This window comes from Nycticebus coucang, chromosome 4 (genome assembly GCF_027406575.1).
Source record: "Nycticebus coucang isolate mNycCou1 chromosome 4, mNycCou1.pri, whole genome shotgun sequence".
Classification (NCBI taxonomy): Eukaryota; Metazoa; Chordata; class Mammalia; order Primates; family Lorisidae; genus Nycticebus; species Nycticebus coucang.
The window spans coordinates 140,295,591-140,316,208 of record NC_069783.1 but is presented as its reverse complement, the minus strand read 5'-3'; the positions used below and the strand labels follow the sequence as shown (position 1 = coordinate 140,316,208).

The following is a 20,618-nucleotide window of genomic DNA, read 5'->3' as shown; positions in this document are numbered from 1 at the left end:
TTTCTCTAATATATAGAGATGATGAACATTTTTTCATGTGTTTGTTAGCCATTCGTCTGTCGTCTTTAGAGAAAGTTCTATTCATGTCTCTTGCCCATTGATATAAGGGATTGTTGGCTTTTTTCATGTGGATTACTTTGAGTTCTCTATAGATCCTAGTTATCAAGCTTTTGTCTGATTGAAAATATGCAAATATCCTTTCCCATTGTGTAGGTTGTCTCTTTGCTTTGGTTATTGTCTCCTTAGCAGTACAGAAGCTTTTCAGTTTAATGAAGTCCCATTTGTTTATTTTTGTTGTTGTTGCAATTGCCATGGCAGTCTTCTTCATGAAGTCTTTCCCCAGGCCAATATCTTCCAGTGTTTTTCCTATGCTTTCTTGGAGGGTTTTTATTGTTTCATGCCTTAAGTTTAAGTCCTTTATCCATCTTGAATCAATTTTTGTGAGTGGGGAAAGGTGTGGGTCCAGTTTCAGTCTTTTACATGTAGACATCCAGTTCTCCCAACACCATTTATTGAATAGGGAGTCTTTCCCCCAAGGTATGTTCTTGTTTGGTTTATCAAAGATTAGGTGGTTGTAAAATGTTAGTTTCATTTCTTGGTTTTCCATTCGATTCCAAGTGTCTATGTCTCTGTTTTTGTGCCAGTACCATGCTGTCTTGAGCACTATGGCTTTGTAGTACAGACTAAAATCTGGTATGCTGATGCCCCCAGCTTTATTTTTATTACAGAGAACTGCCTTAGCTATACGGGGTTTTTTCCAGTTCCATACAAAACGCAGAATCATTTTTTCCAAATCTTGAAAGTATGATGTTGGTATTTTGATAGGAATGGCATTGAATAGGTAGATTGCTTTGGGAAGTATGGACATTTTAACAATGTTGATTCTTCCCATCCATGAGCATGGTAAGTTCTTCCATTTGTTAATATCCTCTGCTATTTCCTTTCTGAGGAGTTCATAGTTTTCTTTATACAGGTCCTTCACCTCCTTCGTTAGGTATATTCCTAGGTATTTGATTTTCTTTGAAACTATGGTGAAGGGAGTTGTGTCCTTAATTAGCTTCTCATCTTGACTGTTATTGGTGTACACAAAGGCTACTGACTTGTGGACATTGATTTTATATCCTGAAACATTACTGTATTTTTTGATGACTTCTAGGAGTCTTGTGGTTGAGTCTTTGGGGTTCTCTAAGTATAAGATCATGTCGTCAGCAAAGAGGGAGAGTTTGACCTCCTCTGCTCCCATTTGGATTCCCTTTATTTCCTTGTCTTGCCTAATTGTATTGGCTAGAACTTCCAGCACTACGTTGAATAGTAAAGGTGACAGAGGACAACCTTGTCTGGTTCTAGTTCTAAGAGGAAAAGCTTTCAGTTTTACTCCATTCAGTAAAATATTGGCTGTGGGTTTGTCATAGATAGCTTCAATCAGTTTTAGAAATGTGCCACCTATGCCTATACTCTTCAGTGTTCTAATTAGAAAAGGATGCTGGATTTTATCAAATGCTTTTTCTGCATCTATTGAGAGGATCATGTGATCTTTATTTTTGCCTCTGTTAATATGGTGGATAACGTTTATAGACTTGCGTATGTTAAACCAGCCTTGCATCCCTGGGATGAAGCCTACTTGATCATGATGAATGACTTTTTTGATGATAAGCTGTAATCTATTGGCTAGGATTTTGTTGAGAATTTTTGCGTCTATGTTCATGAGTGAGATTGGTCTGAAATTCTCCTTTTTGTTTGGGTCTTTTCCTGGTTTTGGTATCAGGGTGATGTTTGCTTCATAGAATGTGTTGGGGAAGATTCCTTCTTCCTCAATTTTTTGGAATAATTTCTGCAGTACAGGAATAAGCTCTTCCTTGAAGGTTTGATAGAATTCTGGAGTGAAGCCATCTGGACCAGGGCATTTTTTGGTTGGAAGCTTTTTTATTGTTTCTTTGATCTCAGTGCTTGAAATTGGTCTGTTCAGGAGCTCTATTTCTTCCTGGCTGAGTCTAGGGAGAGGGTGTGATTCCAAATATTGATCCATTTCTTTCACATTGTCAAATTTCTGGGCATAGAGTTTCTGGTAGTATTCAGAGATGATCTCTTGTATCTCTGTGGGATCAGTTGTTATTTCCCCTTTATCATTTCTGATTGAGGTTACTAGAGATTTTACTTTTCTATTCCTTGTTAGTCTGGCCAATGGTTTATCTATTTTATTTATTTTTTCAAAAAACCAACTCCTTGTTTCATTAATTTTCTGAATGATTCTTTTGTTTTCAATTTCATTGATCTCTGATTTGATTTTGGATATTTCTTTTCTTCTACTGAGTTTAGGCTTAGATTGTTCTTCTTTTTCCAATTCCATAAGATCTCTTGTGAGATTGTTGATGTGCTCTCTTTCAGTTTTTCGAATGTAGGCATCTAAAGCGATGAATTTTCCTCTCAAAACTGCTTTTGCAGTATCCCACAGGTTTTGGTAGCTTGTGTCTTCATTGTTGTTATGCTCAAGGAAGTTAATGATTTCCTGTTTTATTTCTTCCTTCACCCATCTGTTATTCAACAGAAGATTGTTTAATTTCCATGCCTTTGGGTGGGGTCGAGCATTTTTGTTAGAGTTGAGTTCCACCTTTAGTGCCTTATGGTCTGAGAAGATACAAGGTAAAATTTCAATTCTTTTGATTCTGTTGATATTTGTTTTGTGTCCCAGGATATGATCAATTTTGGAGAATGTTCCATGGGGTGATGAGAAGAATGTATATTCTTTATCTTTGGGGTGGAGTGTTCTATATGCGTCTATCAAGCACAGTTGTTCTAGAGTCTCATTTAAGTCTCTTATATCCTTGTTTAATTTCTGTTTAGAGGATCTGTCCAGCTCTGTAAGAGGAGTGTTAAAGTCCCCTGTTATGATGGTATTATCAGATATCATATTGTTCAGACTGAGTAAGGTCTGCTTCAAGAATCTGGGAGCATTTAAATTGGGTGCATAAATATTTAGAATTGAAATGTCTTCTTGTTGTATTTTTCCCTTGACCAATATAAAGTGACCATCTTTGTCTTTTTTGACTTTAGTTGCTTTAAATCCACATGTGTCTGAAAATAAGATTGCAACTCCTCTTTTCTTCTGAATTCCATTTGCCTGAAAAATTGTCTTCCAACCCTTGACTCGGAGCTTTAATTTGTCTTTTGAAGCCAGGTGTGTTTCTTGCAGACAGCAAATGGATGGCTTGTGTTTTTTAATCCAGTCAACCAATCTATGTCTCTTCAGTGGGGAATTCAAGCCATTAACATTTATTGAGATAATTGACAAGTGTGGTAGTATTCTATTCATCTTATTTTGTGAGAGTCCATTGCTTAGTTTTATCTTTTGCATCAGTGTGGAGGTTAGGTTCTGTCCTTTAATTTCTGAGTTCTTACTTTGCTGCTGATCCATTGTGGTGGTCAGTGTGCAGAACAGGTTGAAGTATTTCCTGTAGAGCTGGTCTTGTTGTGGCGAATTTCCTCAATGTTTGTATATCCGTAAATGATTTGATTTCTCCGTCAATTTTGAAGCTTAGCTTAGCAGGGTACAGAATTCTGGGCTGAAAATTGTTCTGTTTAAGTAGATTAAAGGTAGATGACCATTGTCTTCTTGCTTGGAAAGTTTCATTAGAGAAGTCTGAGGTCAATCTGATGGATTTGCCCCTGTAGGTCAACTGGCGCTTACTCCTGGCAGCTTGCAGAATCTTTTCTTTTGTCTTGACTTTGGAGAGGTTCATCACAATGTGTCTTGGAGAAGCTCGGTTAGAGTTGAGGCGACCTGGGGTCCGATATCCCTCTGAAAGCAGTGTGTCAGAATCTTTGGTGATATTTGGGAAATTTTCTTTTATAATATTCTCTAGTATGGCTTCCATTCCTCTGGGGCATTCTTCTTCCCCTTCTGGAATTCCTATAACTCGTATGTTGGAACGCTTCATAAAGTCCCATAATTCTGACAGTGAACGTTCTGCTTTCTCTCTCTTCTTTTCTGCCTCTTTTACTATCTGAGTTATCTCAACAACTTTGTCTTCTACCTCTGAAATTCTTTCTTCTGCATGGTCTAACCTGTTGCTGATACTTTCCATTGCATCTTTAAGTTCCCTGATTGACTGTTTCATTTCCTTCAGCTCTGCTATATCCTTTTTATATTCTTCATATCGTTCATCTCTTATTTGATTCTGTTTTTGAATTTCCTTTTGGTTATTTTCCACTTTATTAACAGTTTCCTTCATTGTTTCCATCATTTCCTTCATTGTTTTCAACATGTGTATTCTAAATTCCCTTTCTGTCATTCCTAACATTTCTGTATAGGTGGAATCCTCTGCAGTAGCTACCTCATGGTCCCTTGGCGGGGTAGTTCTGGACTGGTTCTTCATGTTGCCTGGAGTTTTCTGCTGATTCTTCCTCATGGGTGATTTCTTTTATCTGTTTACTTGCCCTAATTTTCCTTTCAATTCCTCTTGCTCTTTAAGTTCTTGTGCCTGTGGACTAAGGGTTACAGGACCAGAAGGGTGAGAAGGTTTAAGAGCAAAAAAGCGATGAAAGAAATGAGGACCGAGTGATAAGAAAAAAAAAAAAAAAAAAATGAAAAAAAAGAAAAATAGAGAAAGGAGAGTGGTTGGGTGAAAGGAATATTGACAAAAAGAAGAGAGGCACAGAAAGAGGGAGACAGAGCAATATAGGTGTACAGTAGGGTACTTTGATACAACCTTAAAAAAAAAAAACACCTTCTGGGGGTGCCAAGTGGGGTGGTTCACTTGAGGTCAGCAGCTCTTTGCTAACCTGATCAGACACAGTACCCCACCTCCACCAAGTAGAGAGGAAAGACAAAAATGCTATAAATCAAACCAAAACAAGCAAACAGAAAACTTTACGGGATAAAATTGGCTGGAAAAACCAAATAATAGTGGTAGAAACACTAACAAAAATGAAGTTCTGATTATTGAAATAGGCAGCAATGGGAAATTATAATTAAACTAGAAAAATTGAGAAAGAAAAAGGATCTGTATGGAAAAGGTTGAACTTAAAAAACAAAACAACAATCTAGAACGTCAAAATAAACAAAAAAAAAAACCAAACCAGAAAAAAAACCAAACAAACAAACAAAAAAAAAAAAAAAAAAACACACACGCAACCAAAAACAAAGCAGTATGTATATGGAATTGAATATTGTCTGGGCAACACGTGGTCTTCTGGGGTATGAGATGTTAATCACAGTTCTGATACGACTGGAGGCTGCTAGTTTCTCGAACCCCAGCAGGTAGACACCCTAAATCTCTCTTCAGCCCACTTAAAAGGCACTTTGAACTTGTTCACTTACTGAGCAGAAGCTTTCTCAGGGAAGTGCTTGTTGCTGGAATCACTGCTGAAGTGGCTATCCACTTACCCTGTGTGTCAAAACTGGTCTCCCTCTGCCCCCGAGGGTTAGGGCTGCAAGGCGGCTCAGACCCCGCCCTTAGGCTACTTGGTCGCTGGGTTACCAGCTCCCACCCAATTCCAGCTCTGCGACCCTGAGGGCGGAGCTTGCCAGGGCAGATCGCTCACAATGTCTGCCTGTGACCCAGAGCCAAACTCTATTAGCTCCGTCTGGCTCAGCGGCTCAGACTGGGGCCCTAGACAAAGGCCAGAGTTCTCCGCACTCCCGCTCAGGGTCTCCCCAAGGCAGTTCAGCTGAGTGCCAAGTCCAAAGACACCAAAACAGTTCACAGGTAAGGCCTTTCTGGTTTGCAGTCTCGCTGCTACTGAACTTACAGTTGCGGGCAGGTTTAGGCGGATTGAACACACGCGACCACTTGCCGGTTTTCCACTGTTTTAGTCCTCCTCTTGGGGTCCAGAAGTCTCTCGCTGACTCCCTGTATCCTCTCAGGGGTGATGATAGGCAGATCCCACCAGCCAGAGATGCCTGGAGTCCTATATCCCCAGACTCACGGTGCCCAGATGCAAGGAAGCTGTTACTTGGCTGCCATCTTGCTCCACCCTCTCAACCCAAAGTCTTGAATTTCTAAGCAGTGAAAAGTCATGAGCCTCCCTCAAGTAAAGTTTACTCTTGGGACTTTTTCCTTTATACTGGACATTTTAATCCCGAATCTTCAAACTTATAAGTCTGCTCTGGATTCATTTTAAACATTTGAGGCTAATCTAGCTATACTTTGTTCCCTGGTCCTTTGGTGATTGAAGCTTTTGGTTCAGGTTCTTGAGTGCATCCTGCTGCATTATGTTATATAAGAACTTTGAGACCCCTAATTACAGGAGGCATTTCCTAATTTTGGGTTGCCAGCATTTAGTCAACAAGGCTTGCTTTTTCGTTTTTTTTCTTTTCTTTCTTTCTTTCTTTTTTTTTTTTTGAGACAGTGCCTTAAGCTGTCATCCTGGGTAGAGTGCTGTGGCATCACAGCTCACAGCAACCTCCAACTCCTGGGCTTAAGCAATTCTCCTGCCTCCGCCTCCCAAGTAGCTGGTACTACAAATGCCTGCCACAACGCCCAGCTATTTTTTGGTTGTAGTTGTCATTGTTGTTTGGCTGGCCCTGGCTGGATTTGAACCTGCCAGCTCTGGTGTATGTGGCTTGTGCCTTCGCCGCTAGAGCAATAGGCTCCGAGCCGCTTGCTTTTTCCTATCCTATCCTCTTACAACTACAGACTGAAACATTCTCATCTTTTTAAGAGGACTTTTCTATTTCCTTGATAATTTTAGTTGTTTCTTTTGGATTTCAGCCAACTCTTAGGCTATTCCTAAGAGGTACCAATTGAGAACCAACTCTTGTGATTAATGATGGGTGACTTCATCCTGAGGTAGAATGACTTTAGTCCTCAGGCCCTTCCTTTCCTGATTATATCTGGTATTCTTAGGCTACCAGAACACAGAGATATTCACAGTGTCCTGTCTTTTTTTATAATGCATGAGGTGTATTGGGGGAAAGTGTAAAGTACTGATTTAGGAATTAGAAAACCTGAATTGACACGTGTACTCAATTATTTTAAGTGGGGAAAAAAAAAAACACTGGGCAAGCCATTTTTCCTTTCTGTACTTTAGTTTCCTTTGTACTTCAAACTGGAACATTCATCATCTTCTCACCCAAACTGATCTGGGTACTTGAAGATCATCTCTGTTAATGCACAGTTCAATTCAATAAATATTTGAGTACTGCTTCTGTGCCATGCTTGTGAAAACAGTTTGGAAATTATGCAACTCAAGGTAATGCTATCATAACTGATTTTTTAGAAAATACTTTGAGTAAGGATTGCATTTTATTTCTCCCCAGTGTACATAGCCACACTGAAGTTAATTTGCCACCACTAATGGAATCTTACTGTATTTCAGTGACTTGGTTGAGCATATGTTAGATACAGTTTTTTCCTTTTCTATATTTTCTTTGTGGAGTACAGAAGAAAAGCTTGCTTTTAATTAAAAAATAAAACAAAAACACGCACCCCCCACCTTGGTGGCATTTTAAAAGTTAGTTAACCTGGTTATTTTGTCTCTACCCCGAATTGTTGGATATTGGTTTTGGCTGTGGCATTACTCACCAAATATGAGTATGCCAGACAACCACATTCTTATAAGTCATCTTTAGGGTGAGACAACACTTGATATTTCAGTCATGCTTTTTTATAATCTTCCCCAGTACATGAGATCACAAGCATAGATTTGTGAGGGATAGAAATTTAGTCTTTCTGCAGTTAATAGGCTAGATAGAGAAGAATTTTAAGTAGAACGTATCAGAGAGGAGAGAAATGGGGCAACTACATCATTGCCTTGGCATTCACATAAATCTTAGTTTGTAGCTGTTCAACCTGTCATAGTTAAGCTGGCCATACTGGCTACAGCTCTAGGTCTCAGTCACCTTTGGAAGAAGTCCCAATATTGCTGTTGGAGTTCACCTGTGAAACCTGCAAAAGCCTATGCAAAACCCTTGACCCTGCTCTTAGCACCTTGTGCTCTAGAAAAGGAGTAGACTTAAAGCTAAAAGATTTTTTTCTATGTCTTCAACTTCCTGCTCCTCATTGCTGCTGCCTTCTTGGTGATGGCTGTGTACTGAAGTCCTGATAGGTGACTGGTCGATTCAGCTCTAGTTGGCATTATCAAGCCTACCTCTGTGACCTCTCTTGTGAGAAACACCCATCAAACACATCTTGTTTACCCACAAATAGCATATGACTCTGGGTCTTTCACTGCTGTGCGGCTGCCTACTTTCCTGTCTTGTGGGTTTTAATAAAGCCTAGGAAGTGTGCATTTAGAGTACTTTTGAAACCTTTTTATATAGAAAAGAATAATTCCTTTTTCCATATTTGAAAATGTGGGAGGGTCATTTCTCACCTTTCTGACTTTGGTACTGGTCTTCTTCCTCACATGCTGGGTAAGGGCCTGCGCCTTCCATCCCAGGCTTTTAAGCTGTGTGTAATTGTGGACTTGAATACTCAGATTCAACTAGGGAGTTAGACTTTTTTGGAGGAAAATTTTTTAGACTACCAGTTGACACTGGGTATGATAGGGGTTCATTGCTTTAAAAAGTTACCATTTCCACTAATACAGGAATTGCTGGAGTATATTTGTAATGTTAAGAAATACTATGACTTGAAAAATGACAAATCCCCATTTGGGGATGGGGAGGCAGACAAGAAATGGAAATATAATGCCAAACAAAAACCTTATGTACCAATATTTAAATAAATTGGAATATTACAGTTTATCTAATGTTGAATCATTTGAGACATGGGATTCTGAGATGGAAATAAGGAGAATCCAGAAATTGATATATTTGTATTCACTTTTCTGGCTAAACATAAGTGAACATCTAACAGTTATTTTCAAATTTCAGATTAATGTGAGGGTACAAATGATTAGGTTACATTGTTTGCGTTTGTTAGGTAAAGTCCAAGTTATAGTTGTACCCCTTTCCCAGAAGCTGTGCCATATACCCTTACATTGTGCCTGTTAGGTAAGAGTATACCAATCTCCCCCTTCTCCCACTTGAGTTTAATTGTGTTTTTCTCTTGTGTGGGTGTGTATTTGTTAGTCTACTGGTTTCATATTAGTATTGAGTACATTGGATACTTGCTTTTCCATTCTTGTCTAACACAGTTTTTAAAAGCTTATCAAATTACTCATGTATATAAGATCTCCTAGACTTTTTTCAAGTGGTGGCTTTCAAACAAGTTGTGATCCAGTAGGCAGGGGTCCTCAAACTATGGCCCGCGGACCACATAAGGCGGTGTGATTGTATTTGTTCCCGTTTTGTTTTTTTACTTCAAAATAAGATATGTGCAGTGGGCATAGGAATTTGTTCATAGGTTTTTTTTTAAACTATAGTCCGGCCCTCCAATGGTCTGAGGGACAGTGAACTGGCCCCCTGTTTAAAAAGTTTGAGAACCTCTGCAGTGGGTTATGAAATCAAATTTTAAAGACATGAAACAGAATAGAAAATTATCAAAATATGTCACATACATAGTAAGAGTAGATATTGTTTGGTGAAACCCTTTTTAAAAATAAACATATTGTGATGTAAAACAGTTTTATTTGGGATTGTGGTTGTCATTTTCAAAGTTTATGAAGTCACTGCTTTAAAGGATACAAAGATAATTAAAACTCCTCGTTCTTAAGGCTCACAACCGTAATCTCAGCACTCTAGGAGACCAAGGCAGGTGGATCTCCTGAGCTTACTAGTTCAAGACCAGCCTTATCAAGAGCAAGACTTTGTCTCTAAAAATAGCTGGGTGTTGTGGTGGGCACCTGTAGTCCCAGCTTCTTGGGAGGCTGAGGTAGGAGGATCACTTGAGCTCAAGAGTTTGAGGTTGCTATGAGCCATGATGCCACAGCAGTCTATTGAGGGCGACAAAGTGAGACTGACTCCAAAACAACAAAACAAACTCCTTGTTCTCAAAGAACTTGAAATAACAGATTTTTTTTTTCTTTTCTTTTTCTTTAGACAGAGTCTCACTATGTTGCCCTCGGTAGAGTGCCATGGCGTCACAGCTCACAGCAGCATCAAACTCTTGGGCTTAAGTGATTCTCTTGCCTCAGCTTGGGCTTAAGTGATTCTCTTGCTGGAAAAAGCACAGGTGCTTGCCACAGTGCCCAGCTATTTTTTGTTGCAGTTGTCACTGTTTAGCTTTCTCCGGGCTGGGTTTGAACTTGCTGGCCTTGCTGGCCTCAGTGTAGGTGGCTAGTGCCGTAACCACTGTGCTACGGGCACCAATCCTGAAATACCAGATTTTTTTATACTTGCTACTCAGTTTCTATTTCTGTCTGTTGCTCAGAATTTCATGCTCTGGATCATGGTTCTAAGCCCCTCTTTAGGTTATGGTTCTACAAAGTAAATTTGCTAGTAATGGTAGTTGTCATTGCTATTATTTTGCTGTTGTTATTTTTAGATCACAACATTCTTTTAGGGTATCTATGTGTTTTACCCTGTGATAGAGGTAGTAACATAAGATCTTTTTTTTTTTTTTTTTTTTTGAGACAGAGCCTCAAGCTGTCACCCTGGGTAGAATGCTGTCACATCACAGCTTACAGCAACCTCCAACTCCTGGGCTTAAGCAATTCTTTTGCCTCCACCTCCCAAGTAGCTGGGACTACAGGTGCCCACCACAATGCCCAGCCATTTTTTAGCTTGTAGTTGTCATTGCTGTTTGGCAGGCCCAAGGCTGGATTCGAACCCGCCAGCTCTGATGTAGGTGGCCGGTGCCTTCGCTGCTTGAGCTACAGGCACCAAGCCAAGATCATTAATAAAAGGACTTTCACCTTTTACAAAGACGTGGCACTATATCCCCAGGTGGAAGAAAAAGCCTTCTTTTTAATTAATGAACTTGTAAGTTGTCACAATTTTACAGCTTGCAGATGGGCATTATGAATCAAAGATTCCTTGTCTAGTATTCTTTTTCTTTTTTTCTTCTGGGGACAGGGTCTTTACATATCACCCAGGGTAGAGTGCAGTGGTGTCACCATCATTTGAGGTACTACAATCTCAAATTTCCTGGGCTCAAGCTCACCTCCTATCCTAGCATCCTGAGTAGCTGGGACTATAGGCATGTGCCATCATGCTTAGCTAATTTTTCTATCTTTTGTACAGATGGGATCTCACTCTGGCTGGTCTTGAACTCTCTGCCTCAAGTGATCCCAAAGTGCTAGGATTATAGGTGTGAACCACTGCGCCTGGCCTCCTTGTCTGGTATTCTTGATGGTCAATATTCCTTGCAATTTGTAAGGATGGCATCCTAATCCAGATAGCTTTTTTCCTATTGGGAAGCCTATTACATTGTTTCTAAAACTTTTCTGAAATGGGATGGATTCCGCTATTATTTCTTCCTGCATCTGTGAACTTTATCTTTTTATAACTCTTCTTCAGGAAACGTATAATACCTAGCTTAAGCTTAAGAAAGGTACTTTAAATGGGAAGTAGTTTTATAGAATTGTCTTTCATTCAAGTAATTGCTGTTCCTATTGTGTAAACTCCTAGCCTAGGGAGAGCAAAGCTTTTTACCTTGATCACCAAAGCAGTCTTATTTTGTGCTTTTCTTTGTTGTGGCAGTTTCTCCCAGCCCACTAGCACTTAGTTTATAATCTGTAACACTGTATATTAGGGGTATTGCTTAATGTTTTATAAAATAAAATGAATGCCTTAGAACTATATGTATTTTAAAGGAAGAAAGTTATTTCAGAACTACTGACATTTATGTTAGGTTCATTTCTACCTCCTGTCTCTTAAGAAAAGCCACATTCTTTTGCTACTTAGTAGTGTACTGTTTCCTGAGATTCTGGGTACTAGCAATTATGATTCCATGACATTTTACCTGCAATTCTATAAACTGAAATGCTCTGAAACCAAAAGATTTGTCTTACTCTATATGGTGGCTTACCCAGATCTGAGCTGACATGTGGCTATTTGCTGCTTTACTTACCCAAGTTGGTGTGAATTATCCATACATTTCATTGAAGAAATAATAATGCTTGAGTAAGTAGAGCCTTCTAAGAGTATGAACCTAATATTAATGTAGCATATGTACCATCTTACCTTTCTAAAATTTGGGAAATACTCAAGTTCCTGAAAGCTGGACCATAAGAGTTTTGGATGAGGAATTGTAAATCTGCACTCTGGTGCTCTCTTCATCAATTTTATTTCTTAGTATGTATACTGTGAGTCTGAGTGTGGAAGTAGGAAAGTAGCCTCTATAGTGACAAGAGCTTGGGGTTTAGGGTCAGACAGAGCTACCATAATTTTTCTCAGTTTTGGTTTTGTCTTTTATCACGTTAAGTTCATTGATGCTTCTCTCAGAATTGATGATAGTGATTAGAAAAGATAGTATAATTCTTAATGAAAATTAGTTTCTTTGCTTTTTATGGTCTTAGCCTCACAGAAATCTTATAAAACTAAAGCTTTATGTTATTTTATTATTTAACAATTCCTGCCTTAAAATATATATATATATAACTAGCTGGGTAACTGTGGTTTTATTCCATCTATTTTTTTTTAATGGTTGGGGATTCATTGAGGGTATAATAAACCAGGTTATACTGATTGCATTTTTTAAATTCCATCTGTTTTGCAAAATAGTATTCATTTCCTCCTTTTTGGTGTCTGTCTTTGGCCCCTAGGGGAGCATGTAACGTCAAGGTTTAAAAACGAGGTGGAGAGGATGGGTTTTGATATGAACAATGCCTGGAGGATTTCCAACATCAATGAGAAATACAAGTAAGTAATATAGGTCCCTGTGGACTGTGTTTCATAGCCATTGCCTTTGCAGAAACCCCAGTTCTTGTGTGGCAGAACATTTGAACTTGGGCTTTTTCCTGTGAAAAAGAGTTATATTTATTAAATGTAACTGCATGATCTTCAGAGTACTTCTTGAACCTTCTGTTCTCAATGCTATCATTGGAGTAGAAAGAGATCCTTACTTAACAGGATCCTGGAACCTTCCTTTCTACCCACTCCAATTCTCTGTTATTCCTGGCATATACATGCCTAGATAATACTGTGTTTACTTGTAGGCCGTTTAGGAGACATGAGGTAGAAATGAACCTAACATAAACATTAGGCGTCCAGTTTCAATTATTCTCATCAACACTTAGCATCACATTAAAGTTTAGTCATCTCATAAGCAGTGACGGAACACTTAGGTGTTAGTTGTTATGACTATAATTTTATTCCAGATTCTAGGAAATAAACATAAGTACAGGTTGAGTATCCCTTATCTGAAATATTTTGTATCTTTGAGTTTACTAGCCTGCAGGATGTTGAATGTCCTTCATACTACAAAAGAAAAAAAGAGTATAAAACAAAACATAGCTCTGATATAAGACTTTTTTGGATTTTGGAATATTTGCATATACATAATGAGATTTCTTGGGGACGAGACCCAAGTCTAAATACAAAATTCATTTATGTCTCATATATACCTTGCGTGAAGGTAATTTTATATAATTTTTAAAATTTGTACATGAAACAGCCTTTTGACTGACTCATCACATGTGGTCAGGTGTAAGTTTTTCCATTTGTGGCATTATGCCCACACTGAGTTTCAAATTTTGGAAGATTTCGAAGTTTTAGATTAGAGATGCTCAACCTATATTACTCAGTCCTTTAATATGTTGGTCTGGCTTCATAGTTATGATCATTTAACCATTAAATATTAATGTAACCATTATTACCTATTTCCTTAAAACATAAGTGCTTTGGTGGGGAAGAGCAGTTAACTACTGTGATTTCTGGGATCCAAGTTTTTTTTTTTTTTTTTTTTTGAGCCAGAGTCTGACTTTGTTGCCCTCAATAGAGTGCTGTCGTGTCATAGCTCACAGCAACCTCCAATTCTTGGGCTCAAGTGATTCTCTTGCCTTAGCCTCCCAAGTAGCTAGGACTATAGGTACCTGCCACAATGCCTGGCTGTTTTTAGAGACTTGCTAAAAGTAGTGGCTCATACTGGTCTCAAACCTGTGAGCTCAGGCAGTTCACCTGCCTCGGCCTCCCAGAGTGCTAAGATTATAGACTTGAGCCACTGCGCCTGACTGGGAACCAAGTTTTTATAAAATAAAAGAAAGTTGTCAAAGATACTTAAATTAATATATCCTTCTCCTAAGTTTCTCTGTAGCACGAATTATTCTGTGGTGAGGTGCCTCAGATTATGATAACGTTTTTTCCTGGTCTGTTTGTGGTTGGCCATTGAGTGTTTTGTTTTCATTTAAAAAGCTGCAGCTAATTACTAAACATAGCTCTTAATGTGATCTTTGGCCAAGGATTTAAGAACCCAGAGTGCTGTGAGGAGTCAGCAGGTGCAGACCTATCTTACCTTTGCCTATTCTCAGTGATAAGTCAAAGCAGAAGGAAGGTAGAGCCAGGAGGAAGGAGGGGCCTCAGAGAGCCTGAGGCTGCCCTACCCACCTTTCCTACACAGGACACTATGTATCCACAAGAGAGGGCTGGTGCTTAGTAGAATAGTATGATAGTGTGGAGTACCTGTAGGCCAATGAACTTAATGTTCAGAAACTGAGATAGAAAACTATAAATTAAGCCAAGTTTGTTAATTTTTTTCTAATTAATGTGAGTTTGAAAAATTAACTTTTTATCTTTGAGTTTACTAGCCTGCAGGATGTTGAATGTTCTTCATACTACAAAGGAAGAGAGTATAAAACAAAAGAAACAAGACTCACATTTAGAGTATTAACCATTATCACTGTGTTCCTGGTTATTTTTAGAAGTTATGTGGGTAGGTGTTAGGAAGTTTGTATAGCTATTCTTGGTCCCATTCTCCTTGTTCATGGGCTATTAAAGTGCCCATACTTATTTCTGGACATTGAGAATAAGACAGAGGTTTAGCGAAAAATGATCAAAATCTAAAACTCATAAGCCAATTTGTGTTTTTCTGCCTCTTCTTTTAATTTATAAGATAGGCTAGAGCAGGGGCAGTTTGTGTATGGGGCGGGGGAGTTCGTATGTTTTAGGATTTGGATTAAAGGCTTCATTACCCTCACTATTGAAAAGATTTGGTTACCCATAAAAAAAACATTGTCGTGTAAGTGTAAACCTATCAGCAGTACTACTTCCCAGGACATCAGCTTGACTTAGCATGCAGCTGCCATCTATCTTTTCTAATGAAAAAAGAGCCCTCCCCGCCCAGTATAGTTTGTTCTGAAGTATGTTTTATAGCAGTTATAATTAATAGTAATTAATCGTAGACATTATTAACCTGGCTCAATGGTTTGTGTATGCAAATAGACTGGCCTTTCATATTGGTTCCACGTACCCATGGCTGCCCTTGTTACCCATAAGTGGGACACACTGTTTGGTTCAAATCAAAGAATAAGGGTGGTGCCTGTGGCTCAAAGGGGTAGGGGGCCGGCCCCATATGCTGGAGGTGGCGGTTCAAACCCAGCCCCGGCCAGAAACTACAAAAAAAAAAAAAAGAAAAAAAGAAACAAATCAAAGAATAAATTAGTTAATCCTATGAGGTATTTAGAAACTTAAAATTGTGAGCTTTTGACCTCCTACATATTTCCCTTTCACAAAAGCCTAGAAGATTGAGGGTTTTGTACAGGTCCCACAGACCCTCAGTTCTATAATTGGTCTGGGCACTTGTAGAGTTAGAAATGATCTATGTACAGGGTATCTATAAAGTTCATGTACAATTTAAAATATTTTAACATAGTAAATTGCACGTGAACTTTATGGTCACCCTGTATTTGTTATGAAAGAATTACAATGGAGAAGAGATTGCCTGCCAACTTTTTTTTTTCATTGATAGTTAAGATTGCCAGATTCCTGAAAGGCAGCATCAAATGGAATGATTCAAGATGGTATCATTTGATATATACATAAATACTTAAAGCAACTAATTCTGTTGATGTACCAAAATTCAAGTAATACTCCTCATTGCCTTTAACTAACTCTGTGGTAGCATAATCAACATCCATGTGCTGGCTCACCTATAGCTTCCTCCCCTCTGTCCCTCTCTTTTTCTCTCCTCCTTTCTCATCTTCCCTGTTAGGTTATGTGGTAGCTATCCCCAAGAGCTCATAGTTCCTGCCTGGATCACTGACAAAGAACTAGAAAGTGTAGCAAGCTTCAGGTCTTGGAAGCGCATCCCGGCTGTCGTCTATAGGTAAGTACGCTGGACAAGCCCCAGCTTGGGCCGGTGCTGTTCCCACTGTGTGTGGTCTGTTGCCTCTGATGCTGTAACCTGGGAAGGGAGGGGAAGAGTCAGAGAACTTTTAGGCAGGTCTGTACTTATTGCTAAACCTCCTCCTATAACACACAGTTCCTCACTGAATCCAGAACACTAGCGGTGGTTCAGTTAACACAGAACATTTTAGTTAAAAAGTAGCTGGTCTTGCTATTTCAGGATCCTTCTTATATTTTGTGAGAAGATAATGTGATCCTGCATTTAGCTTCAGATGTTAGCAGGGCTTTTGGATTCAGAGAGATGAGTCCTTAGAAAGTGAGAATTGGGAATATCTTTGTGGTTGAAACTTTGATGCATGGAAGAACTGGGTTTTGAGAAGAAGACTGGGGCTTGACTAGATGAATAATTTTAGAGATCAGAGGCATGAAAGCCGAGAGTGCAAGTTCTAGATTGAGATAGTGGCATGATGAATGGAGAGCAGAATTTGAAGACACAGACATGAGTTTAAATGTATTCTGACACTGTTTACTGTGACACCTTAGATAAATTCCCTAACTGACCTAAGTCTGTTCCTAATGAATAAAATGGGAACACTCTTTCTTAGCTGATAGGCTGTCATTCAGCAAAGAAAGGCTTCTCTTAGCAACATTGAGAGTAGGTTGTATCCCCAAGTGTTGCTTTTTATAATTCAGTGACTATCTCAGTTCTCAAAGAATTGTGTTAAATTTTTCAGAAGTCATTACTCCTCCTTTTGGAAATGTTTCCGATGTCATCATCTTATTATGTTTAGTGTTTCCATTTTATTTTCTTAGTTTGCAGACTTTTTTTCTTTTTCCTTTTTTTTTTTTTGTTGCATTTTTGGCCAGGGCCAGGTTTGAACCTGCCACCTCCGGTGTATGGGGCCAGCGCCCTACCCCTTTGATGTACCAAAATTCATTTTGCAGACTTTCTAGATTCTCCTCGAGTGAGGCTTGCTTAGAAATAAGTCTTTCATCCCGGGAGGCATTCTGCTGAAATTTTGAGGAAGGGATTTTTCTCCTTGGGGATTTCCCACGGAGGTAACCAGCTTGTTCATTTAGTCCACTGAAGGCAAATTCTGGTGCCCACCCTGAAGGGAGAGAGAGGGAAAAGTATTTGCTGTAGCCCAGTGGAACCCATTTAAGTTTTCAATCTCAGTTTTCATCACTGTTGTTTCCAGAAACCCCTAGAAAAGGAGGTCACTGGATTTACTTACCATTCAAGTGGTAAAGATGATACAGGAATTAGAAAGTAGTGAAAACTAAAGGGATTTATGAGTCTTGTCATTGATCAGCCCAAGTGGAATGGGGAGAGCAGCCAGTTGCTGCTGTGGCCAACAGTTTTGTTAGATCAGCAGCCCAGCATTTGTGGGGCTTGCTGACTTTGAACAAAAGGGAGAAGTACTCTCATTTTTGGAGGGTGAGAGTCTTTAGGTGAATTCTCCCCTTTGGCAATGCTAGTTGAAAAAAAAACTTCTTAGCATGTAATAAAAATGGGAAAGATTCCCACCTCCCCTTCTGAAATTTATTCTAGAGGGCATGGGGATTTTTTCCCCCCTTTCTAGAGACCCTAGAGGATATATAAATAAAAATGTTTGTTTGCAGTTTTTTTGGGGGAAATCTTCTTTCAAAAGATTACAAATGAAAGTTCTTGGTATAATCCATGTAAAATCAGACGGGTGTCTGTCTCAGAGCATCTCTGAGCTCCAGCCTGGGTTGCTGTATTATTTGGGAGTTTTGTAAAAGTGGTATGTTGAATGTTTGGGACATGCTACCCCTCTCTGCTTTGCCAGCTTAGGTGGCAGCATGCCTCTGAATCAGGCATACATTTACTGAATTTAGTTTTCTGTAGGCTACAATAATTCTTGAGTTTGCTAGCAGCAATTACTTGACAGTACCACACTGAACCAACACTTGATTAGGGTTTTCTCCTACTGTGATGAGAGAGCACTTAATTGGATTTATTATTGAAAGCATAGATTGCTCTAATACAGCAAGATGGTGCAAAGAGCACCCATCTGTAGGGCAGTTTACAGCTCCCCTTCATGCATGTGATAATTATTGGAAACCCCTAGTCATTTAGGGAGCTTGCCTAAGTCTAAGTTGGGGATAGTTAAAACAATTATGTTTCTATATAAAATGGAAGCATTCATTGTTTTAGTAGAAGACTTACCTATTAGACATCTTGATTGTTATACTTTTCCTGGTTCTGTTTGTTAAAGTGATAGAAATGCTTTTCTTCAGTGATTTTTGACTGTAGTGTTTGAATTATTTTTCATGCTGTCTAAATCTTCTTAGGGAACTGCAGAAAATATAAGGGCTAGTTGCAGTAGCTCATTTGAAATCTATTTATGCCAGTGGCCCTTAAAAACCTAAGATCCAAGCTGAAGAGTGCCATCTACTGTTCCTTTTGGGCACTGCTGGGAATCATTGCAGAGGAAAAGGATGCTCGGGAAGGGCCTCTTGTGTGAAGGTTTGGAATCATTCAGCTCAGTGCCTGAATATCAGCTAGGGGATATTTTAAGAATCAGTGAGATTTTATTTATGGTTTGGCTCCATTCAACATGTGAGCCAGTTGAGCATGTTGGCAATACACAAGTACTTTTAGCTACTTGTCACTGAATAAAGGGAGGATTTTAACAAGAAAGCTGGTGGTTCCGGTGCAATCTGATTATCACCAAAAAAAAAAAAAAAAAAAAAAAAAAATTTTTTTTTTTAAGAGACAGAGTCTCACTTTATCATCCTGTATAGAGGCTGTGGCGTCACAGCTCACAGCAACCTCCAACTCCTGGGCTTAGGCAATTCTCTTGCCTTAGCCTCCTGAGTAGCTGGGACTACAGGCACCCATCACAACACCCAGCTATTTTTTTTGTTGCAGTTTGGCTGGGGCTGGGTTTGAACCAGCCACCCTTGGTATATTGGGCCAGTGCCCTACTCACTGAGCCACAGGTGCCGCCCAGCTAGTTACTTTTATTAAAGGAAAAAACCCAGTTCACCCTGGGTACAAGATAGTGCCTTATGCTTTACTATATTCTAAATTGTGTGGTTATCACCACAGTCAATTTAAGAATGTTTTCATCAACTAAAGAAGAAACTCTATACCCATTAGCAAGTCCTTATCCCCTACCCAACTACCCTAGCCATGGGTAACCAGTAATCTACTTGCTGTTTCAGTAGATTTGCCTTTCCTGGACACTTCTTACAAATAGGATCATAGAATATGTGGTCTTTTGTGTCTGGCTTCTTTCACTTATCATAACTCATTCAAGAGTCATTGATATTGTAGCATCTATCATAACTTTATTCCTTTGTATTGCCAAATAATTTTTTAACTTTTTAATTGCTAAAATTGCCTAATTAGGAATAGCCTGGGTTTTAATAGCAACTTAAAGTATACTATGAGTACAATTTCTGGTCTGTCTTCTTGAAAAAGAATCTGCCAGAGTATTCCATACTGAGGTTGGTGCTGCTGCTTTCCTTCGAAGGAAGAGTGGCTGGCTTGGTAGCCTCTCTGCCTATAACAAAAAGCAGTTTGTCACACACGAAGTTGCAAGAGATTTTTGTAAAGCAGTTCGATGTGGGCCACATAAATGTTTTAATCGTAAAGGTAGGATCTTGTTTTGAGAAGAATCCCCAAGCCAGGGTTCACAGTTGCTGCAGTGGACCTTCAGAAGTCAGTGAGGGACACGTTCTTCTCTCTTTTAGCATCTGTTTTTGCCAGGACATTCAGGTTGAATATTAAAAGAAGGGATTGATACTTCACTACTGGGTAGTAGAATTAGTGTATATGTAGATCACATTTATTTTTGGAAAATAAGGTAAAAAAAGATTCAAATGTTTAAATTGTGAATATATTCTCAAAGAATACAGTCATTTTGTTGGTAATTTTATAAAACTGTCTATGATAATGTGATGATTGAGGAAGATACATGCATAGGTTTTATTCTTGTTGATGTATAAGACTAATGCCCTCTGAGAAGACGTGAAGCTAACTTAGGCTGTTTATTAAAACACTTAAAATTCAGTACTTTCACTTTTTGTGTAAGTACAAGGTGCCTGAGTTGGGGGCCCTGGGATGGGTACAGTTGTTTTCTCTTGTTCCCCACACAGGCATCAGAGCAATGGAGCTGTCATTGCCCGCTGTGGACAGCCGGAGGTTAGCTGGTGGGGCTGGCGAAATGCAGACGATGAGCACCTGGTGCAGTCAGTTGCAAAAGCTTGTGCCTCTGACTCTCGATCGAGTGGCAGCAAGCTGTCAACTAGGAACAGTTCTCGAGACTTTGCCAGTGGGGGAGACCTTTCTGATGTGGAGTTTGGTAAGGTGGCAGTTTTTATAGCAACTTAAGAACTTTTTCTTAAAATGATCTTTTCCTTAGAAGACAAAGTTAGGGTTTTTCTTGTTCTGTTTGTTTGTTTGTTTGTTGGAGACAGAGTCTCACTTTGTCACCCTTGGTAGAGTGCTGTGATATCAAACTCTTGGGTTTAAGCAATTCTC

At 39.1% G+C, this 20,618-nt stretch overlaps 1 protein-coding gene across 12 annotated transcripts in view; it reads left to right on the top strand.

Moving 5' to 3' along the window:
- Positions 1 to 20,618, top strand: part of MTMR3 (myotubularin related protein 3) — a 161,935-nt gene that overhangs the window by 121,337 nt on the left and 19,980 nt on the right. For all 12 annotated transcript variants that reach the window (XM_053587992.1, XM_053587999.1, XM_053587994.1 and 9 more), the window contains 3 exons: positions 12,589 to 12,685; positions 15,972 to 16,085; positions 20,234 to 20,439. In XM_053587992.1, the coding sequence (XP_053443967.1) occupies positions 12,589 to 12,685; positions 15,972 to 16,085; positions 20,234 to 20,439 (417 nt within the window). The remainder of the gene's footprint in view (positions 1 to 12,588; positions 12,686 to 15,971; positions 16,086 to 20,233; positions 20,440 to 20,618) is intronic.